The 23002-nt window shown below is 31.0% G+C and overlaps 1 protein-coding gene across 4 annotated transcripts in view; it reads right to left on the reverse strand.

The window, feature by feature from the left end:
- LOC118194443 (tRNA pseudouridine synthase-like 1) overlaps positions 1 to 23002 on the reverse strand; it is a 115278-nt gene that overhangs the window by 42263 nt on the left and 50013 nt on the right. For 3 of the 4 annotated variants that reach the window (XM_085819820.1, XM_085819817.1, XM_085819819.1), the window contains exons 5-6: positions 10171 to 10405; positions 4712 to 4874 (exon numbers count right to left, since the gene is read on the reverse strand). In XM_085819820.1, coding sequence (XP_085675946.1) covers positions 4712 to 4874; positions 10171 to 10405 — 398 coding nt within the window. Of the gene's footprint in view, positions 1 to 1362; positions 1734 to 4711; positions 4875 to 10170; positions 10406 to 23002 lie in introns of those variants that run through there. The other variant, XM_085819818.1, reaches the window with a different exon arrangement.

Consider the following 23002-nt stretch of genomic DNA (forward strand, 5'->3'; position numbering starts at 1 on the left):
CACTGGTCCTAGGGGCATATGGAGAGCCAATATGCAATATAATTGCACAAGGGAAATTTTGATTGCCTAAATACCTTTAAAGCAAATACTTAAACATTTATTTGACTATATAAACATTACAGATATGTTTAAAACAATCACATGAACCAACCAGCATTAGTCTGAGAAAGGTTTGATCAAGACAGAGTGAAAGCTCATATATTACATTTCCCAGATATTGCATATAGGCCCCAAACATTCTCTTTTCCTTGCTTTCATGTGAGAAAAACAAGATTGGGAAAAATCATATGACAATTTGAGAATACCTTATTCTAATGTCTAATCTTAAAAGCCTAGATAGGAATCAAGTTGAGTCCAATTCTATGCAAGCAAACTCCTGATTTATTGCAAAGAAAAATAAAATCCAAGTTATAAGTCTGCATTATAAAGCAGATTTACGATTACTTTATTATAATGGCATCAGATATATGAAAATAGCATGCTTTCCCAACTTACTGCAAATTAAACATGTGTATAGTGGTACGAATGCAGTTTACTTGCCGTAAATAAGGAAAAATTATCACCAGCCTTTGAATTTTTTGAAGTTTAATAAATAATTTAATACAAACTATGTAGTTCAGATGAAAAAAAATTATAACATAAACTAGTGAAATACCGAAATCATAAATGGCTATAATGTTTTCATAAGTAATGCCTTATTCTAAAGTTGATGTAAAGAAGAAAGAGTTTTTTGCAGCTTCATGATTCCATCTGGCTCCCTTTCATTTTACTGTTATATAACACATCTGAATTATAACATTTGTGATCTACTGCTTCATTTTTTTTTCCTACAACAATCTATTACATAAACATCTATCTTTTAACCTTTTAACTGTCATGCCCGAGATTATCTCGGGCACAGCACTGGTGTTCGAAAATGTCACGCCCGAGTATTTCTCGGGGCAATTTTTTTTTTTGAGTGCATCGTATTGTCATACCCGAATATATATCGGGAGATGTTTATTTCGGCTACATTTGGTTTTTCCAATAAAAAAATTTGACAACTTGTGTACCCAAATCATCAAAATAACTTGACAGTTAAAGGGTTAACACATCTTGCAGGAACAAGTCATATAGCTCTATTCTAGTGACTGAGTGGACCAAGAAGTATGTAGTTGCTCACTGTCACAGCAGGACCAATTCACCCACTGGATTACACTACACTACAGTCAAAAGTCGTTAATCCGGACTCGTCGGGACTTCGGCGATTCCGGATTATCGATTTTTTCGGATTATAGATATTATCATCAGTTTAAATCTCGTAAGATGGTATGCAGAAATTCTAAAATTAAAAATATTAAACCGTAATTTATGAAATAAAGAACAATTATGATCTAAAGGGTATCAAAATTCACACAAAAAAAAGTTAATATTTATTTGTTTACTTTATTAAACATTTCTTTCAATGTAAGTTGTTTAAGTTGCTTCGTTTTATGTGATAATACTTTCTCTTTAATTCTATAAACAGACATAATTTCTTGTTCAGTTACAAAGTTCCGCTGTTCAAGTCCCGTAATTGCTGTGCCGAGAATACCGACTAACTTGTCAATCGAAATTTTTTCGTTTTCACTAACCTCTCTGTCACCTTCTTCATGTCTTTATCCATTTTTTGCAGCAATTCCACCTTTTGTTTGATGGACATCGAAACATACTTTCGTTTTGTAGATCCTTTGGGAGCTCCAGCATCGAAAATTCTATTTGACATAATCAAAAGTTCAAGTTTACTTTTATAAAATTGCTCTTACAGTCTGCAAAAAATAATAAGCCTGATCCAATTCGAAGATTAAGGAACAACGCAATCATCAACATTAACTGAAATAGATAATTAGATAATTTTAGCTTATACCGTCCGTTATACATAAAACGCCCAAGCGAAAACGTATTCTGCACTTGCGCACACGCATATGCACAGTTGTGAAGGTCTTACGCGCACGCGTAAATGCCTATGCGCATGTGTCAACGCAGTGCATGCACAGAAAGTTTTTAGCTTTGAGGTCCGAATTATAGATCATTCCAGATTATGGGTGTGCGAATTAACGACTTTTGACTGTAATAAATATATCTGAGTTAATATGTTTTATAACATGCAGACTTCTACTGAAAATGTAGCCTTACATCTCAGAAAATTGATGGAATTATGATTCATTATATGCATTGTGCTAAGAAGGCACATTCTGTAATGAGTTACTTTTAGCAAAATCAAACAGATACTCTCCACGAGCTCTACCTTAATCAATCAATCAATCAATCAATTTACCAAAATTGAATGTTTATACTAAAATAATAAATTTATACGACTGCAGATATCTGTAAATTATATTTTGATAATTTTGGCAGTTTAAAAGATGTTCACTAATTATCCTATTGCCTTTAACTAGTTTCCCCTCTTAATAAATTTTCTTGTTTAAGATATCTGTCTCTAACTGTCCGATCCTTGTAAAATTTCTTCATATGTTACTACATCATGTGACATCATCTTATAAGAAAGTTTTCTTTCCTCAAAAAATAAACCTTCAGAAATGCAAGATTATCTTAAAATATAAGGCCATCTTATATTCTAGTCAATATGATAGTTTTCCTTCTTTGCGAAATTCAACATATAAAGTTTCTTATTCTAACCAACAGTTTCTTTTAAATAATGGCAAAAAACAATTGTTTAGATAAATTAATTTGATTCATATCACACTTTATCTAAATAATTAGTCTTTACAAGAAAATCATTCTCTCAATACATAAATTAATTTACATAACATATTATACAACAGCTAGTAATACAGTCAAAAGTCGTTAATCCGGACTCGTCAGGACTTCGGTGATTCCGGATTATAGATCATCAGTTTAAATCTGGTAAGATGGCATGCAGAAATTCTAAAATTAAAAATATGAAACCGTAATTTATGAAATAAAGAACAATTATGATCTAAAGGGTATCAAAATTTACAAAAAAAAAAAAAAAAGCTTAATATTTATTTGTTCACTTTATTAAACATTTCTTTCAATGTAAGTTGTTTAAGTTGCTTCGTTTTATGTGATAATACTTTCTCTTTAATTCTATAAACAGACTATAAACAGACATTTCTTGTTCAGTTACAAAGTTCCGCTGTTCCAAGTCCCATAATTGCTGTGCCGAGAATACCAACTAACTTGTCAATCGAAATTTTTTCGTTTTCACTAACCTCTCTGTCACCTTCTTCATGTCTTTATCCATTTTTTGCAGCAATTCCACTTTCTGTTTGATGGACATCGAAACATACTTTCATTTTGTAGATCCTTTGGGAGCTCCAGCATTGGAAATTCTATTTGACATAATCAAAAGTTCAAGTTTACTTTTATAAAATTGCTCTTACAGTCTTCAAAAAATAATAAGCTGGATGCAATTCGAAGATTAAGGAACAACGCAATCATCAACATTAACTGAAATAGATAATTAGATAATTTTAGCTTATACCATCCGCTATACATAAAACGCGCAAGCGAAAACGTATTCTGCGCTTGCGCACACGCATATGCGCAGTCGTAAAGGTCTTACACGCACGCATAAACGCCTATGCGCATGTATCAACGCGGCGCATGTGCAGAAAGTTTTTAGCTTTGTGGTCTGGATTATACATCATTCAGGATTATGGGTGTCCGAATTAACGAGTTTTGACTGTATTTGTTTTAGACAATGCATGCAAGACTAGCTTGAACTACATCTCAATTTTCACCTCCCTTTTCCTCCCAACCTGTCAAGACGACTTAAAGCTCAAAAGAGTATAAGTACAAGGTGGCACTAAAAAAAAAAAAAAAAAAAAAAAAAAAAACATGATTATGAACAGATATCAACATACCTCCATTGCTTCATTGTTGCAATGACTTAGATTATCCCATTGCCAGTAGAAAAGTCGTAAGACGCAAACCAATTGAAGCACTCATTGAGATAAGTAATATCTTAAAGAAAATATCAAGCAGTCTATGCAAGAACTTTGGTGAAGGCTCATAGCAGAAAGAGAGCATGGTTTTTCATACACCATCCCATACCTCTGATTCCACAAACAAGCAATAATCACAAATAGCCATGCTTTCTACAAGATCTGTACTTAAGTTTAACAATGCGCACAGGTAGCCTCAGCTACACATCACATCTGCAATGGTTTTGCACACTGAATGTCTTTTCATTAAGACAGGTATTAACTAGGGCTCTAATTCAGCCTATCTCAATGGAAGACTGAAAATACAAGATGATGCTAACTGTCTCAAAATTTAACAGAATTTAAATAATACATTACCAAGGATGGAATATGAGATGGAGCTGTCTAACTACCACAAATATTAATGGAATTACCACAACTATCAGCTAAGCGAACCAAACACAAATAAAATTAGCATTAGCCCAACTTAATCACAAGATAAATATTTGCCACATCAAGAAGGGTGGACACATCAAGAATTTACAAAGCTTTTTTCCATGTTGCAACATCAGAGATTATTATAACTCGCATCATATTACCTTCTGTTACTTTATACCTCAAAAACAGAAATTAAAATTATATCACATAGCAAGAAATGTAAAATTACGATATCGCATAATACAAAATATAAAATAATATTATTTGCAAATGTATGAAAACATACTCTGGAGGAGTATCCATCATTTATTACAAGAATTCATTTCTAAGATACTTAATCTCACCTTCTCTGTTGTATGCCACATTTGAGAGGTACAAACCACAGGAAGGAACCAATTTACTTTTTCTCCATCCATTGGGATTAGGTTTTTTTAACATGAATTCAACATCAGATACGGACAGTAATCCAAAACCAGCTGATAAGGCCGTACCAACTAACTTCCTAATCTGTTTAAAAATATTAATTATATAAAACTTGTTATTTAAAAATAATCACATAATTTTAACAATAATAATTTAATTGACATATCATCCTACTTAGAGAAAAATAAATTTTAATCTTAGGAATTTTTCTTTCCTAACAAATACTTCACATACATACACATAAATTTTTACCACTGGCTTTAGAAACTTTTTAAAATGTTTGATAATTATTTTAAAGTTGAGATAATTAAAAGTAATATAATAACCTTTATATTACTATAATAACGGGATGAAAATGTACGATACTTATACAGGGTTCGTCCCCATTTCTGCACATAAAAATTAAGTACTTTTAAGGACCATTAATGTACTAAGGACTTTTAAAGACCATTAATGAAAAAAATTAAGGACCTATCAGCAAATGGGAGCTGAATTAATTCAATTAAATTCAATCAACTTATGACTGAACTTCACCTTTCTAATAACAATCTAAGAATAAAATAGATCTGTAAGTAGGATGCATTCTTATTAACCATAATTTAATAAACATAAGTATAAAACAAATTTGAGAATAAAATCCACTTTATAAAACTTATCAAGTAGCATTAAATATTTTTACATGTATAATAGTTGGACATATTTAAAAGAAGATTAGGGACATTTTGCATATGTTTTACTAACAGTTAACTGTCTCATTTTGCCATGTACTTAGCCTACAGGTTTAGTAAATAGCAGGTAAATTTTATGTCAAACGGCACAGTTTAAAATGAGAATTAAAATCATAATCAGCATGATTCGTAACAGAAGACTGGCTGCTGCTTGCCTAGAGAAATTCCTGTTGATAAGAACAAACCTGAAAGCCTGATGCAGACAGGATTGGCAAGTTTTGAAAGTTAGTTGTGCTCCATCTGTCTGATGCAATTAGTGTCATAACTTCATGTAGACTTCCTGGGATTGTAACCCAGTTAATATATTTTAAGGTTACAATAAACCACTAATGCACCAGAGGTGATGAGTTGTTTTGTATTATTTTAAGTCTCACTAGGTGCAAAGAATAAGTTTTACATTAATTTTTACATTTCGGTGCTGTATCTTGTGACCATAGTAAGAATATTAATGAAAGGCAATAACTTGCTTTAATATGCAGAGATAACTTTTAAAGGTGAACAGTCAGTTACAAATAATTAAATTAGGTAGTTAAATACCCTTAGTCGTTACAGATTTACATGACCACTATTAAATTTTATTTATTTTTTAAAACATTTGTTAAAAAAGCATTATTAAAATCAAAATCTAATAATATTTCACAGTTTAAAATGCACACAATTTATAACATTGATTCTTAAACAGTATTAGGATAATTGCCCATTAAAAGATACTTAACATTTGTTGTGGACACAACAAAATATTTTGTAGCAACAACACACAACAAATTATTTTAATTTGAAGACTTCCCAGACATTTTGGCTTAATTTATATCAGTTTTCTTCTCTTTAAACATCTTTTCTAATAATTAGAAATCTGTATCAATACACAAACCAATGTTCCAACTACATCTGCGTGCTTTATCTCCTAACTTGCCACTCTCTTAACAGTGTACCTAACGAGGTTTTACTTGATCTGGTAAAAGTTAAATAGTCCGAAACCACTGATAGACATGAAGCAAATTATCGCTATGTCTAAAAGTAAGTATAAAGTCACATAAAGGTTTAAATAAACCTCTTGTTTAAAAAGAACTTGGAACATACAGGGAGATTCCTATGCTCACAAAAATCAGCTACAGCTTGTGGTGATGCAATCAAACAGGAATGGTCAAATTCAAACTAAAAATATGGATTAGTAGTCAACGACTACAGAATTTAATTTTAATCTAAGCTGTCTCAGTAACTCTACCGTCATAACAAATTCAAATGTTAGCAGCAATAACGCAAAGATGAATAATTAAAAGCTATCAGAGCTGGCAGGAACTAAGGCAGCATCCAAGTGAAAGGCAAAAACACTCTGTCTGACAATTCAAAAACCTCAATTTAAAAATTATCTGATTTGCGTTATGGTGGGGAAATGGAAAAGGGAAATTTTAGTATAGGCTAAAATTATAAACAACTAGTTAATTTGCATAATAATAACTTTACATATTTTTGAAGAATAATTTGTTTCCTCTTTATGTATTCAGTTTCTTTCTTCAATACGTTTCCTCTTCACTTTGGAATTAATTACAGATTTTTATGTTTCTAAAAAACCAAATGAATTTAGAATGTACAGGAAAAGCTGAACATTCAGAACAAATATGAAATGATACATAATAAGGGCTGTTTTCAAAGCTAATGAGGCAGAATTTTTTAAATTCAGTGACACACTGAGCAAGAAAATCTAGAAATGGGAAAACATTTAGAATTTAGGACAGGCACTGGGAGCATAATTAAGGAGAGCCCTAAACAGCATAATTCAGGAAGGCATTCGTGGGAAATGCCTAGCAGCAGCCCTGTGTATGATTCATTGAGACATATAAAGTGAGTCTTTTACATTGTCAGTTTTCAATTTTTTTATTAATGCCTGCCCAAGCAAAATAATTAGAAATATTTTTTATATTTTCCATACTTGTGTCTAGTGAAAAGTTGAAAATAAAGGGACCATAAACATGTTAAGAAAAAGACTTCTGGTATCAGAAGTACAACATTCAAACATTATGTCCTTCCAAAAATTCTCCAAAATCTAAGAAATTCATCACAAACTTTCTGCAAAATACATCCGTTATGTGTTAATTTTTAATTTTGTCACATTTTTCTGGAGCTTTCTAGAATTGTGGGTCATCTATAAATCTTGCCCTCAAATTCTTCTAAACTTCCCAAGTTGAAATATTTAAAATCCTAAAGAAATATTAGCCATACCAATTCTGGACCAGAAAAAAGGCCAGAAATATTTTGAAAAAACAAATCAGTGGAAAATTAATTTTACAGAGAAAATTGATGCATATCCTGACAATTCTGAATATTCTGAGAATGCACATAGAAAAAATTCTTACCATGAAAATATTAAAAGGAAGAAATTTTTAATTAATTAATTACTTTTTTAATTAGCTATTTTGCTTTTGCTATGAATTGTTTTGTAAACTATGCTTTATAGCATTTATTACCTTGTTTATTTTTCAGATTCAAAATACTGTATAATAAGTCACCAAAATAGAAAGTAATGTCTTTTTATAATATGATAGCAAAAAATAAAAATGTTTTATTTTAATGTTATTCCATAAATATAATTTCAACATATTATTATTATTTTAGTTAAATTTTACAATGTTAGAAAAAAAATCTTAGAAAAATCTTAGATCTCCGAATTAAAAATTTTCCACAGAAACTGATCTTAAAATCGCGAAAATGTTAAGTCGCCAAATTTAGAGTCATTTAATAAAAGAATTCACATCCCCAAAAAAAGAATGTTGTTTAAGAACTCTTCAATGGAAAAAATGAAATAATTTTGAAATGCTTATGTTTGAATCCTTGCTCAGGAACTCCAGTAACCCAGCCCTTATATTAGCAAAGGGAACAAATTATGACCCCTTCAAAAAATAATCATATTTGTTAGTAAATTGTCAAAAATATTCCTCCAAAATGATAATTCCCACCCAAAATAGCAGTTGTCAAAACAAGACAGAAATTTCAGATGCTTAAAATTTAAGGACCAAAAATAGATTCCAAAAAACTTAAGGACTCTTAAGGACTGTACGAACCTTATTATACAACTAGAGTTCTATCCCCAATTAAAAAACTGTCACAGCATTTTGCATTTTATTTTGAATTATAAAAAGAAAAGCTAAATAATAATGAATGGGATATGAAATGTTTTAGGTTGTCGTACCATATATTATTAAATCTTTCAAGAGAATAACAAAAAAAAAAAAAAAAAACTAAAATCATACAAAACTAATTAAATAAAAATTTACACCACACATAACAGAACAAAAGCAAAGACAAAGCAAAAATATCCATCCAAAGGTAACTTTTCTTTTTAATCAAATCTTTGTTAACTTTGTTAACATTTTAGTTTCTACGAAAAATAAATAAATAAATAAACAGAAATTTAGTTTTAAAAGATCCTATTTTCAAAAAATAAAACTGACCTCAAACACCAATCTAGCATACCATAAAAAAGTCACTTCAACCATCTTCTACTCTATTAAACAGCTTAATAGACTTATACCTTACCACATCTCAAACAAGAAAATAAATACACAAATCAAAAGAAAAGAAATTGAGAAAATGTAATCATTTTTGGACATAAAGTTTACACATGCATATAACTACTCTATCAGATGAAATCATACTTAACGGTTGAAGATGGCATGTATCTTAAACTACTGAATGAAAGGGAAAAACTGGTATATGCAACACAGCCTCAAAATACACTCAACAGCATGCTACAATCCTTGAATTTCTAAACATACTAATAACTTACCCAGTCTTTTCATGTGAACGGCTATATAAAAATTATGTATGTAATTGATGCCAAACTTATTGAGTTTTCAATAAATATATAATAAAAAAACACTAGAAATGAACTACAGAATCAGACATATATGAATAATTTTTCTTACCAAATATAATAAAAGCAAAAACATTAAAAATAAACTTTAAAATGACACACAAACTTATGCAATAGTAATAAAGGAACATAAAATTATTTTTCACAATAATTAATATTTTAACATTGGGAAAAAATCTGAATCAATATGACATGTGATATTCTCTCTTTTTTTAACACAATCTGTCCACACACATACAGCTACATATTGGGCCTTAATTTTGTGTTTATGGTTTTTATCCTTGAAAAGAACTAGTACAGCAATATGTGCTATCAGTTGGTGAAATGAAGCTTTTTGTTAGATTTACTTTATTGTAGTGAAATGGAAATGAACCTGCAATATTTCAAGGCATGCTTGTTTTTACCATCCTCTGAAAGCAAAAGTGATGAGCAACTGAATAACTATACAAAACATGTAACTCAAAAAGTGTTCTATCGCTACAAATTTTAATTACACATCATAAGGGAAATTTTGTTAACTCCCTGTATGGCAAGACTGCCTTTATATAGTCATGAGATTTTTTATCTCTTGGTATATATTAGTTTATTATTTAAAATATTTTGCTTTTTTATTTTCTTTAATGATGTAAATATCAACTTAATGAATGGAAGTTTATGAAAACAGAGACTAAAATAAGAATTATACAAATATAGCTATTAAATGCAGCTCAGTATGTCTTCATGAGGAGATCTCGAAACACATGCCGCTCAGAGGATTAATATAAAATAGCAAAATACTTACCTGATGATATAAAAAAGCTCTTGATTTTATGTAAAATTCCCACATATGAATATTAGAATACCGAACATCATCTAATAATCTGTGATTTGATGACTCATAAAATTTACATTCATCAATTACTCTGTTAGTATCTCTCCAAGGCTCTTGCTTGGTGCGTTTAGTAAATGTAGTAAAATTGTGTGCTCCACAAAACAGACTTGTTACATCTTGAACAACATTTGTATTTAATTCAGATCTAAAAAGGGAAAAAAAAATTATCAGAACACTGCAACAACGTGCATAAAACATTCAGTTTTAGAAACTTCTTTGTCATAACATTACTGAAGAAATGATCATATCTATGGCAGTTAAAATGATGAAAGAAATATATTGGTACAGAGGAAAAAACAATATTTTTCTTCAATATGCCCACCATTCTCGTCTTATACATGTAAACAAAAAATTTTAAAATTCCCTTGAAATGCCCTATTCAAACCATACTCATCATATGTATGCTGGTTAATTCATCAAGAAATCCAAGACTACTCCATTTATAAATTTTCAGCCTCTGTTAATATATCAGTAATGAAGATAAATAACTTAATTCCATTCACGGTCAAATTTTATTAATATTCTTTTTAGTACTTTTCTTTTAAAATCATAAAATGCATTTTCAGCACCATATTAGCACATTTTAGCTTTCGGCACAATACTAGATGCTTCTTTCTTAAACTTTTTTGGTTAAATTTTTCAAGCTTTTACCCTTTTCACTCAGTCTCTGTTGAAAAATTATTTCCCTACATTTCCTACATATCTAAAACCTCCTCCTGAAACAAGAAAAAAGGATTTAATTTACGCACCTTAAATGAATAAATAAAATATGTCATTTCAAATGAGTGCCAAGAGCAATTCACAAACATTGCACCAAAATAAGTAACAAAAGAAATGCTTGATCTAGCAAAGCACATTTTACAACTTTTTCTTCTGGGTGCAAACAATGGCTGCACAGCTATTTTAACTTCGAGCCACATTTTAATTTCATGAGGTGGTTATTAGAAAATAATTTTTTGCAAGATATACTTTTTTCTTTTTTGGAAAAAAAAAAAAAAAAAAAAAATGAAATTCTGTTTGTTCATCTCAGGGCAAATCCTAAATTGCAAATTCCATTGCTTAATATTGCTTAATAATTCCATTGCTTAATAAAACATTATGACCACCTGTCAATAATGAGTTGGGCCACCTTTGGTGTGCAACACAACTTCAATTCACCTTGGCATGGATGGCACAAGTCCTTGATAGATGGCCGGAGACCGATTGTACCAGATGTTGTAGCAACGGTCACGCAAATCCGAGATATTGCGAACTGGTGGTGTTTGACTTCTGAGCTGCCATCCCATGACATTCCAAATGTGTTCTATTGGATTGAGATCCGATGAGTTAGGCGGCCAGGAAATCAGCATCATGTTCCTGGAACCACTCCAACACAATTGTAGCCTTGTTACATGGGGCATTGTCCTGTTGGAACATTCCATTTCCAGCTGGAAAAACAGAGGCCATGTAAGGGTGCAACTGATCCGCAATGATGTGTTCAGATACCCTGTAGTATTCATGATCTGCTCTACCACAACCATGGGTCCCAGAGATGCCCAAGAGAACGTCCTCCAGAGCATAATACCGCCACCTTCGGCCTGTGTATGACCTACTGTGCATTGAAGGAGCAACTGTTCACCTGGAAGACAGCGTATCCTGACACGGCAATCGGCGTGATGAATGACAAACCGTGATTCATCTGACCAGGCAACTCTCTCCTACTGATCCATGGACCAGTCGCGATGTTCCCCGGCCCAGCGCAGGCGCAGTTGACGATGACGCTTGGTCAGCAAAGGCACACGAGTGGGACGCTTGCTGCGTAGCCTCATATCCAACAGTGTCTGCTGAACAGTGTGCTCCGATACTTTTCTACTTGGCCCTGCATTGTATTCGGCTGTCAGCTGAGCCACTATCTGGCTCCGGTTTTGCTTCACCATGCGAGACAGTCTCCTACGACCTTTTTCTTTGATAGCGTGTGGACGTCCAACACCACGTCGTCTACTGCTGGTTTCACCATCATTCATCCACTTTTCATACGTACTAACAACTGTAGATCGCGAACAACCCACGAGTCGTGCAGTTTTGGAAATACTTGTTCCGAGCCTTCGAGCCATTACAATCTGCCCTCTATCAAAGTCGCTTAGATCCGCAGCCTTTCCCATTACACACAGCTGTAAGTGAAAGAATGATTCTTCAGAATCTCCAGCAGCAGTTAAATACCACTTCCACCTGATCACGTGCCTTCCACGTCATCCAGGCGCGTTCATCGCAAAATGTAGGGCTGATCATAATGTTTTGGCTCTTGAGTATATATAGATACATAGAAACAGAAAGAAACAAAAAGTAAGAAATTTAGAAACACTTTTATGCAAAGACCCTAAAGAAGTGAAATTCAATATCAATAAACTTCAAAATATCATATAAATATGCAAAACAAAACTTAAAGAAATGTGAAACTAAAAATTTATAAAAAGCTGGGGTGGAGACAGATAAAATATAAAAGAAGTGGAATTCAATTAAATCTGATATAACATTATCATGAGGAGGATACATCAGACTCAATTACACTCCCCCTTCCACTTCAAAATCACTCTGTTCTGTATCCAAAATTAGCTGATGAAGTATTTAAAATACAGTACAAAGTCCGTAATCTGTATGTCCATTATCCAGAATGATCTATAATCTGGACCTCAATGCCACAAACTTTTTTTCTGTATGCTTTATGCATGCACGTTTAATGTATACCGGACGGTATAAGCTAGGCTAAAATTATCTTTACTGATTCTAATGCATTTCAGTCAATGTTAATGAAGATGATAGCCGCGAATTTGAATTTTTTTGGACGTCGCAAACTAAAGGTGAAATTTTACAGTTATTGGATTTTATAAAGAAATGTGGAGAAGCGGTAATAAATGAAAATGATATAACAGAAGTTTTTCATTGCGACGATCAATTAATCATTGTGACAACCAATCATCAATCAGTTAATGGACGGCGAAATATGTAGTATGGTTCTAGATCCAGAAAATACCACTTCCGATAGTGAAGAAAGTGACAGAGAGGTTATTGAAAATGAAAAAATTTCGATTGACAAGTTAGTCGGTATTCTCGACACAGCAATTACAGAACTTGAACATTGAACAGTGGAACTTTGTAACTGAACAAGAAACCATGTCTGTTTATAGAATTAAAGACAAAGTATTAGCACAAAAAATGAAGCAACTTGAACAACTTACATTGAAAAAAATATTTAATAAAGTAAAAAAATAAATATTAAGTTCTTTTTTTTTTTTTTTAACGTACATTTTGATACCCTTTAGATAATAATTGATCTTTATTTCATAAATTACGGTTTCATATTTTTAATTGTATAATTTCTGCATGCCATCTTACCAGATTTAAATTGATGATCTATAATCCAGAAAAAACCCTAATCTGGAATCGAAGTCTCGACGAGTCCGGATTACAGACTTTGCACTGTATTTAATTATTACGGTTCGTCTGAAAATTTTGAAGTCCTTCCCAATGCAGGGTAAAAATTCCAAAGTCAAATCAGCAAAAGAATTTAATCAGACATTTTTTACTAAATTTAAAATTGAAATAAAGCAGAAATACAAAAATTCAAAATAAAAATATAAAAAAAAGAGGACATAAATTTAAAACTTACCCAGAGGACAAAGAAGCAATCTGGTAGTGAAAAATATTAAACATATCCAATTGAAAAAATTCCTTATTTGAATAAAATAAATAACTCAGGATATTTTTTACTATAATGTAAGATTAAAAGTGAAAAAAATTGAAACTAAAATATAGAAATGCAAAATTTCTTATAAATTAAATGAGAACACTGTAATCAAATTACAAATTTCGAAACGAAGATCAGAAATGATTGATTCAAAACTGATGCTTTTGGCTTTACTAGCAAAACAAATTGGTGAAGGTGAGTTTAGAAATCTCCCAATAGGTGAATTAAATGCCTGTTAGAAATTTTTAATTTTTTTATAAAAGGAATGTGTAAAGGAAAGGAAGAAAAGAAACAAAGTTTAGAAAAGTAAAAAGTCTTCACATCAGTGGCTTATCATGATGACTGGAATATAGTAGGCCTCCTGTTAATAACAGCAAAGTTGAGAAAAATGTACATAAATAGAAAAGAATAGATAAAAAGTGAATCTATAAAAACCTTCTAAAACATCCTTCTTTATCTTTTTGTATTAGAGCTTTCAGGTAAAAAATCCATACTTTTAAAACATTTTACAGGGTGTAGACTACTTTAGCTTATTTTAAAATACTGTTAATGAAGTTAATTGGAATTTCATTTTCTTTTAAAATTTTTGCGAGAATTACAGTTTCTTCTTCTTGTTCTATTTCAGTGCAAACTTTTTTCATTCTGTTAGTTTCATGTAACTATTTTTAGAGATGTTGGATTGGAGTACCAATTTATAAGCTTTACTGCAGTAAAATCCAAATTCTCTTCTTTTATCAAAAAGTCTTATTTCTTTAAGATTATGAATGCTAAGATCAAGATAGTCTATTACTGAGTTGAATTACAACTTCCCATTGGAATTTCATTTGCTTGCAGATAATGAAATTTTGAATGTTTCATGTAGTTACTAAAAAGCGAGAAATAGAGAAAATCTCTCTATCTTTGCAAATCCAGAATAGTAAACGTTTCAGGGGAAAAAGAAATGTGGTAGCTCCAGATGATTTTCACATATTTCTTTGAGTGGGCAGAGATCAGAGATTTTCGAAGTCACAGGCAAATATTTTTGAAGCCATATAGCAGTTAACACTGTAAACTTTTAGATTTTTGAAGAATCAAGTTGTTAATAATCCAACAGTAGTTTTTATCAGCTTTAACTCTATCAAAGACTAAATTACATACAGATTTAAGCTCATTTGTGAAAATATTATCAAAATTCTTCTTAAATTTCTAGTATTATTTGTAATAAATCTAAATTTGACAGAAATTTCTGAAATTTGGGTAAAGCATATAGATTGGCAAATCTGTTGTTTGCAGTAAAAAGCAATTTTTCCATTTTCCAACAATAAGAACCTTATTAAAAACAGCAACATCTACCACAACTGTCTAAAACTTGCTAAAACCAATAAAAACCAATTAGTAGTAGACTATTTTGATCTTAACATCCACAATCTTAAAGACTAATAAAAGAAGAGAATTTAAGTTTTCTGCAGTAAAGCTTATAAATTGATTCTCTAACATTTCTAAAAAAGTTACATGAAATTAAAAGAATAAAAAAAGTTTGCACTGAAATAGAACAACAAGAGGAAGAAGAAGCTAAAGCAGTCTACACCCTGTAAAATGTTTTAAAGGTATGGATTTTTTATCTGAAAACTCTAATAGAGAAGGATAAAGAAGGATGTTTCAGAAGGTTTCAAGTTTCTCTTTTTATGTTTTTCCCCCCTATTTATGTACATTTTTCTCAACTTTGCTGTTATTAACAGGGGGTCTACTATATTCCATATTTACTTTTCTAGCCTTTCTTTTCTTCCTTTTCTTACTTTGCTGTACACAATATTTTTATAAAAAATTAAAAATTTCTAACAAGCATTTAATTCACATACAGAATTCACATTTTAGGAGATTTCTAACTCGCCTTCACCAATTTGTCTTGCTAGTGAAGGCAAAGTGGGAACCCTTAGTGTCAGTTTTGAATCAATCGCTTCTGCTGTTTGTTTCAAAACTTGTAATTTGATTATGGTGTTTTCATTTATAGTAAATTTTGTATTTCTACATTTTGGTTTCAATTTTTTCAATTTTAATCTTACATCATAGTAAAAAATATACTGAATTATTTACTTTATTCAAATTAGGAATTATTTCATTTGGATGCGTTTAATATTTTTCACTACCAGATTGCTTCTTTCTGGGTAAGTTTTAAATTCAAATCGTCTTTATTTTTTTTTCGTTTTTTTTTTTTTTTTTTTTTTTTTTTTTTAATTTTAAATTCTTGTATTTCTACTTCCTTTCAATTTTAAATTCAGTAAGAAATGTCTGATAAAATTCTTTTGCTTGATTTGCATTGGGATTTTTTACCCTACATCAGAGAAAACTTAAGATAAACTGTTACAGTCAAAAGTCGTTAATCCAGACTCATCGGGACTTCGGCGATTCCGGATTATCGATTTTTCCGGATTCTAGATCATCAGTTTAAATCTGGTAAGGCGGCATGCAGAAATTATAAAATTAAAAATATGAAACCGTAATTTATGAAATTAAAGAACAATTATGAACTAATGGGTATCAAAATTTACAAAAAAGCTTAATATTTATTTGTTTACTTTATTAAACATTTCTTTCAATGTAAGTTGTTCAAGTTGCTTCGTTTTATGTGATAATACTTTCTCTTTAATTCTATAAACAGACATAATTTCTATAATTGCTGTGTCGAGAATACCGACTAATTTGTCAATCGAAATTTTTTCGTTTTCAATAACCTCTGTGTTACTTTCTTCACTATCGAACGCGAATTATAATGACGAGGAATTTGATTTAAATCATATCAAAGACAGAGTACATTGAGATAAAATACTACATTTAGTAAGGAATTAAAAGCCAAATAAAATAAAAATATCTGCCTTGAAGATAAGATGGATAGTGCTGACAGATCAATTTCCAATTCATTGCGCACCGCAGCGTCCCGCCACCGCCGCAGAGCAGCGTGAAATTGATATAACAGATTTTGGAATGGTTAGAAAAACAAAGGATATGCCTTTATCCATTTTTTGCAGCAATTCCACTTTTTGTTTAATGGACTTCGAAACATACTTTCGCTTTGTAGATCATTTACATATTAGTAAATATATATCGGAAATTCTATTTGATGTAATCGAAAGTTCAAGCTTACTTTTATAAAATTGCTCTAACAGTCTGCAAAAAATAATAAGCCAGATCCAATTCGTAGATTAAGGAACAACGCAATCTGCAACATTAACTGAATTAGATAATTTTAGCTTAGCTTATACCATCCGTTATACATTAAACGCGCATGCGTAAACGTATTATGCGCATGTGCACACACATATTCGCAGCCGTAAAGGTTTTACATGCATGCGTAAACGCCTGCACGTTGACGCATGCGCAGAAAGTTTGTAGCTTTGAGGTCCGGATTATAGATCATTCCGGATTATGGGTGTCCGAATTAACGACTTTTGACTGTATGTCATTCCATTCCTTTTCCTAAGTTCTGCTCTGCCAACCTGGCCTGCTTTGCTTCGCAAATACCTACATCATTTCTTTTAAAATCAGTGTACATAAGATTTACTGTATTTCATTATGACTGGATAAATATATACTAAGATGGTTTTATATGCATGATATAAAGATTGTAACTTCTTCAAAATTCATTCGTGTCAGCATCATCTGTTCGTCTCTCACTCAGCCATCATGACTAGGCATCAAAATTATTACACATATACATGAAGATTGTTGAGCAATTTATATATATATTTTGGGGCCTGATTAATGGCTAGACACCCAAGTGTGATTAATGGCTAGACATCCAATTTACAAAAATAAATTCTTTTAATGGATCAAAATATGTACATAGCCATAAAATAAAATGAATCTCAATGATGAGTAAAATGCGTACATGAACTTGTAAAAAACAGAAGGCGAAAGTTATCTTTTGCAGTCGTGCAGAGATGATATTCTTATGGTGCAAGGGGGGTTTGGAAGGTAGTCCCTCAATATATATATATATATATAATATAATATAATTTATTTCCTAAACAGTATTGATTAATTGATTATATTATCTCCTAAGTTTAATTAAAGTAGAATTATTTTAAAAGTGTAATAACTTGTATTTGCACTAAATGGATTTAAGTTCATACAACATATAATATAATATATATATATATATATATATAAATTTGAATTTAACAAATATTCTCTATTCGTATAAAATTAAAATTAAAACCTATTTGTATATTTAAAATTAAAATTAAAAATTTAATTAAGAAATTTTAATTGCAAAGAAATAAAAATAATTATTATTACTGTGAACTAATTTACATCATCATTTAAATTCTAAGAGCATATGTAAATTAATTGCACTTATCTAAAACCATGAAAAAATATATTTTTCCAAAAAATTAAATTGATTTCTAAAAATTGCATAAGTGAATAATTGTTGAGCAGGCAGGAGACAGACTTATCAACAGAGTTGCTATTTAAAGAGGAGAATGAAATTCCCTGACTTTTCCAGGTGTGTTTTGAGAAAATTCCAGTCTATCCACATAGTGCATGCTCGCTGCTCTGAGAGGTAAATTAATTATGGTACCACTTGAAAACACAAAAATTTTGCCAATTGCATATGACTTATTATATATATATAATCCTGAAAGCATTACTATTATAGCTATAATAGCAGTTGTTTTCCCCACCAAAGATTGAGATTAGAATCTGCCCAATCTAGATTAAAAAATGAGTTTTTTTTGCAGACAATATGAAGCTAAACAAAAGGAAGAAATCTATTTAATGATATTTTTAAATAAATTCAGGTATTTTATATTTATTTAGCAGCATACCTAAACAAAAATATATGCATTAAATTTCGTGATAGTGTGTCATTATACTGCTAGATTTAGTTTCAGAATTATGCCAGAGAAATTCGCCTGAAATTTGAAAGTACAGTCAAAAGTCGTTAATTCGGACACCCATAATCCGGAATGATCTACAATCCGGAACTCAAAGCTAAAAAATTTCTGCACATGTGCCGCGTTGACACATGCGCATAGGCGTTTACGCGTGCACGTAAGACCTTTTACGACTGCGCATATACGTGTGCGCAAGCGCAGAATACGTTTTCGCGTGCGCATTTTATGTATAACAGACAGTATAAGCTAAAATTATCTCATTATCTATTTCAGTTAATCTTGATGATTGCATTGTTCCTTAATCTTCGAATTAGATCCGGCTTATTATTTTTTGCAGACTGTAAGAGCAATAGTACTATAAAAGTAAACTTGAACTTTCGATTATGTCAAATAGAATTTTCAATGCTGGAGCTCCCAAAGGATCTACAAAACGAAAGTATGTTTCGATGTCCATCAAACAAAAAGTGGAATTGCTGCAAAAAATGGATAAAGACATGAAGAAGGTGACAGAGAGGTTAGTGAAAACGAAAAAATTTCGATTGACAAGTTAGTCGGTATTCTAGGCACAGCAATTAACGGGACTTGAACAGCGGAACTTTGTAACTAAACAAGAAATTATGTTTGCTTATAGAATTAAAGAGAAAGTATTATCACATAAAACGAAGCAACTTAAATAGCTTACATTGAAAGAAATGTTTAATAAAGTAAACAAATAAATATTAAGCTTTTTTTTTTTTTTTTTTTGTAAATTTTGATACCCTTTAGATCATAATTGTTCTTTATTTAATAAATTACAGTTTCATATTTTTAATTTTAGAATTTCTGTATGCCATTTACGAGATTTAAACTGATGATCTATAATCCGGAATCGCCGAAGTCCCGACGAGTCCGGATTAACGACTTTTGACTGTATTATTAACTAATAATAAATAAATTTAGAGGAAAGAAGAACATTAAATGATATGAATAACATTAAACTGAAGTTAATTACTTAAAAAATGAATTACAATAATCAATGCTATTTTGGCGAATATTAAACGTTAGCCTAGATGACTGATTACTATTTTTTTATTTTACTGCAGAATGAAAAATAAGGCTTTTATTAAAATGAAAAAAAAAAAAAAAAAATGTTTAAAAGATTTTGCGGTAAAATCCAAGTCTTCGCTATGGTTTTTGTACAATTTCGAAAATTGCTGCCGAAACCAAAATGACCGGTTTACTACCCAACACCTTCTTAAACAGAGACTAAGAGACAGAAAGAGGTAACTGTTGTTACTGCTCATCATAATGTCACCAAATCCCACGTGTACTGTACGTGGAGGTTAGAATTAAAAAAAAAATATGTATTATTAAGCTAAAAAAATTTCTCTGCAACAGGAATGGCTCCGTCCCAACGTTGAGGTAAACAGCAGCATATGCGCAAAGTATCTGTTGCTGAAGCTTGCAAAGTTCAAAAGTCAAGTTTATCAAGAGTACATAAAACGAATATCGTTTTAAATTTCCTTAAACTTTAAAGGAAAAGAAAATATTTTTTGCACGAGTAAATTAATGAATAGATTAGCTATTTTGAGCAAAAAAAGTATGAAAATCTGAGTATAAATTATCGCGAATGTCAAAGAACGTTTCTTCTTAACACTTTGTGGGCCGCGCATCCGTTACGCTGCCGCCGATTCACACAGGTTCTACTGCTCGCCAACGGTGATATTTACGCAATTTTTCAAAACATAAGTAGTTGGTATATAATTATTTTTTTAAAGAAAGCACTAAAATAACTGTTACACTATTTTTATTCCAATTATATTTTTTAATTAGTACTAAAACGTTTTATTTAAAAAATTTATCTCCTAGGATCCACAGTTCATTTTAGTATGATAATTCTGAACATGCAGAGAAACATTGCAGGAAGAACACATGTATGTAGTGGAATTTCTTTTCTTTTCAGCAGTGCAGACTTATATATACTCAGTGCAGACTTATATATACTTATTTATACTCAGGCCCATTGCAGGTTTTGAATTCTCCCATTACCACTAATATGTGTTATTCTATGTTTTCTCATGTCTATAGTAAGACTGCCTGGTGGATCAAACCTCGGCGATCTTTCATCACATTGAGCAGCCAATCTTGATTGTTGCTCCTCTTGATTCCCCTTAAAACCCTTATCACATATGATATTTGTTGCCAGAACAAAATGTTTGCAGCAACAGTTCTGAGAAACACCCTTTGGTGAAATAGGTTACCATCTTCACTTGGTAAACAGGCTGAAAGCCAAACAAGAATCAGTTATCTCTCAGATTGGCGAAAGAGACGTTTCCTTTCAAATGACATTCGCTTCTTCGTGTTGTTTTGTATCGCTCACACACTTTTCGTTTTAAACTTTATTGTTAGTAATGGAAGGTAATAGAATGGTGATTGCTATCAAGTTAATCACTTTGATCTCCACTCTGGCACTTCAAGTAACAGATAAACAAACTTCTGGTTATAGTAATCAATTACATCAGTAACAGCCAAATTCTGTATACACTAAAAATAGTTTAAAACGTGTGCTGGATAAGTCTATTTATCAGAGATTACTTATGTGTATTTTCTGTTGTCTGCATTGCAATGAAAATTTGTGACCTGGTGACCATCTTCTTACCTTGACCAACTTTATTGCTCATAATTACTGTTCTGTCCATTCAAAAAAAAAAAAAAAAATTTTCATGACAAAAGTCTATATGGCTGATATTTACATCCTCACAGCCAGTAGATACTATTCAGCAAAATGAAGATCAAATAAAGCATATGAATACATGAGCAATCAAACATGTGCGAGTTGTTTACTCCATAGAGCACTCGGTAATACACCTAAACACATTAATTATAACAACTCTAGAAATTAGGTGGTGCACATCATGAGTTTGTTTTATGTGATTACGGCAAAGCCTCGAGGGATATCTGCCTAACAGGAGGGATCCCTTTATAGAAGATTTTTTAAAACTGGCTCGTATACCAGTTATAAATGGGGCAAACCAAGGAAACGTCATGTAGCCAGCCTGTTCGCGGCATTCTAACCTGAGACAGAACTACCAGTGTTCAACAACACTTTGGCCACTAGTAGGCCCATGCACTTAATTGGAAAGTGCAATTCATTATGTAAACAGACATGAAGGTGATAATCCGTTGTACACTGTTTTAAGTAATCAAATGTTATAAATGCACAGCTGTTACATTTCTTATTATTTATTAGTCACGTTTTTATTACATAGATCATACATATGATATAATTATGAATTAACCCAATAACAAAATGTGTACACTCTTAGTACTCAAATACTCATCAATTATTTTTCAACTGATTATTACATACCCATAATAATTTGCAAAGAACTGATAACTATAGTTGCGGCCAATTACATAATCGTTATCTGAATTAAAAGTAACTTCAAATAAACTTCTTGGCAATGTTCATTTTTGTATTAATACATACATATATATACACATCTAATAAGTCATATATTTACATACAGATAGAGAGATGCGATGGTTTAGAAGTTGTTAATATATATTTATTAGTATTAATGTAATGAATAAGATTTATATTAATGAATGTATATACAAATATTTTTCATCATGCATAATAATAAATCCACAAATTTCCAATGTTTCAATATGTAGCATTTATAATAAAAGTATAGTTTCTAATGTATTTATAATCCAAAAAGTATTTCATTAATAACATGAAAATAATAAACAAATTTAATGAGTATTCTCATTATTACATAAGCCATGCTTTTCTTTTTTTATGCATCTTTTATGCTGTTTAAAATGTGTCACTGATTATGCAATTAACAATTTAAAAGATAAGTAATTAGGAGAAAAGCCACGCATACACAAACGGATTTAAAAAAATTATTCAAGTTAAATTTAAGAAATAAAATTCTACTATATAACAGTGAAAATACACAATCAGCACAAAATACGAAAATTTGGCGACGAACAATTTGTAAACAAATCCGAAATGCAAGAACGTCGTAAAATACTGTCAACTCTGAAATTTCCACGATTATATATTTAATGAATATATACACATTTAAAAAGTGACTCAGGCAGTTGTATTACAACAAAACAGCAATAATTAAATCGGCCTCTATTGCCACCGTCC

The sequence above is a fragment of the Stegodyphus dumicola genome, chromosome 7, assembly GCF_044657685.1.
Source record: "Stegodyphus dumicola isolate Sdum_Otavi_A_Nest chromosome 7, ASM4465768v1".
NCBI lineage: Eukaryota > Metazoa > Arthropoda > Arachnida > Araneae > Eresidae > Stegodyphus > Stegodyphus dumicola.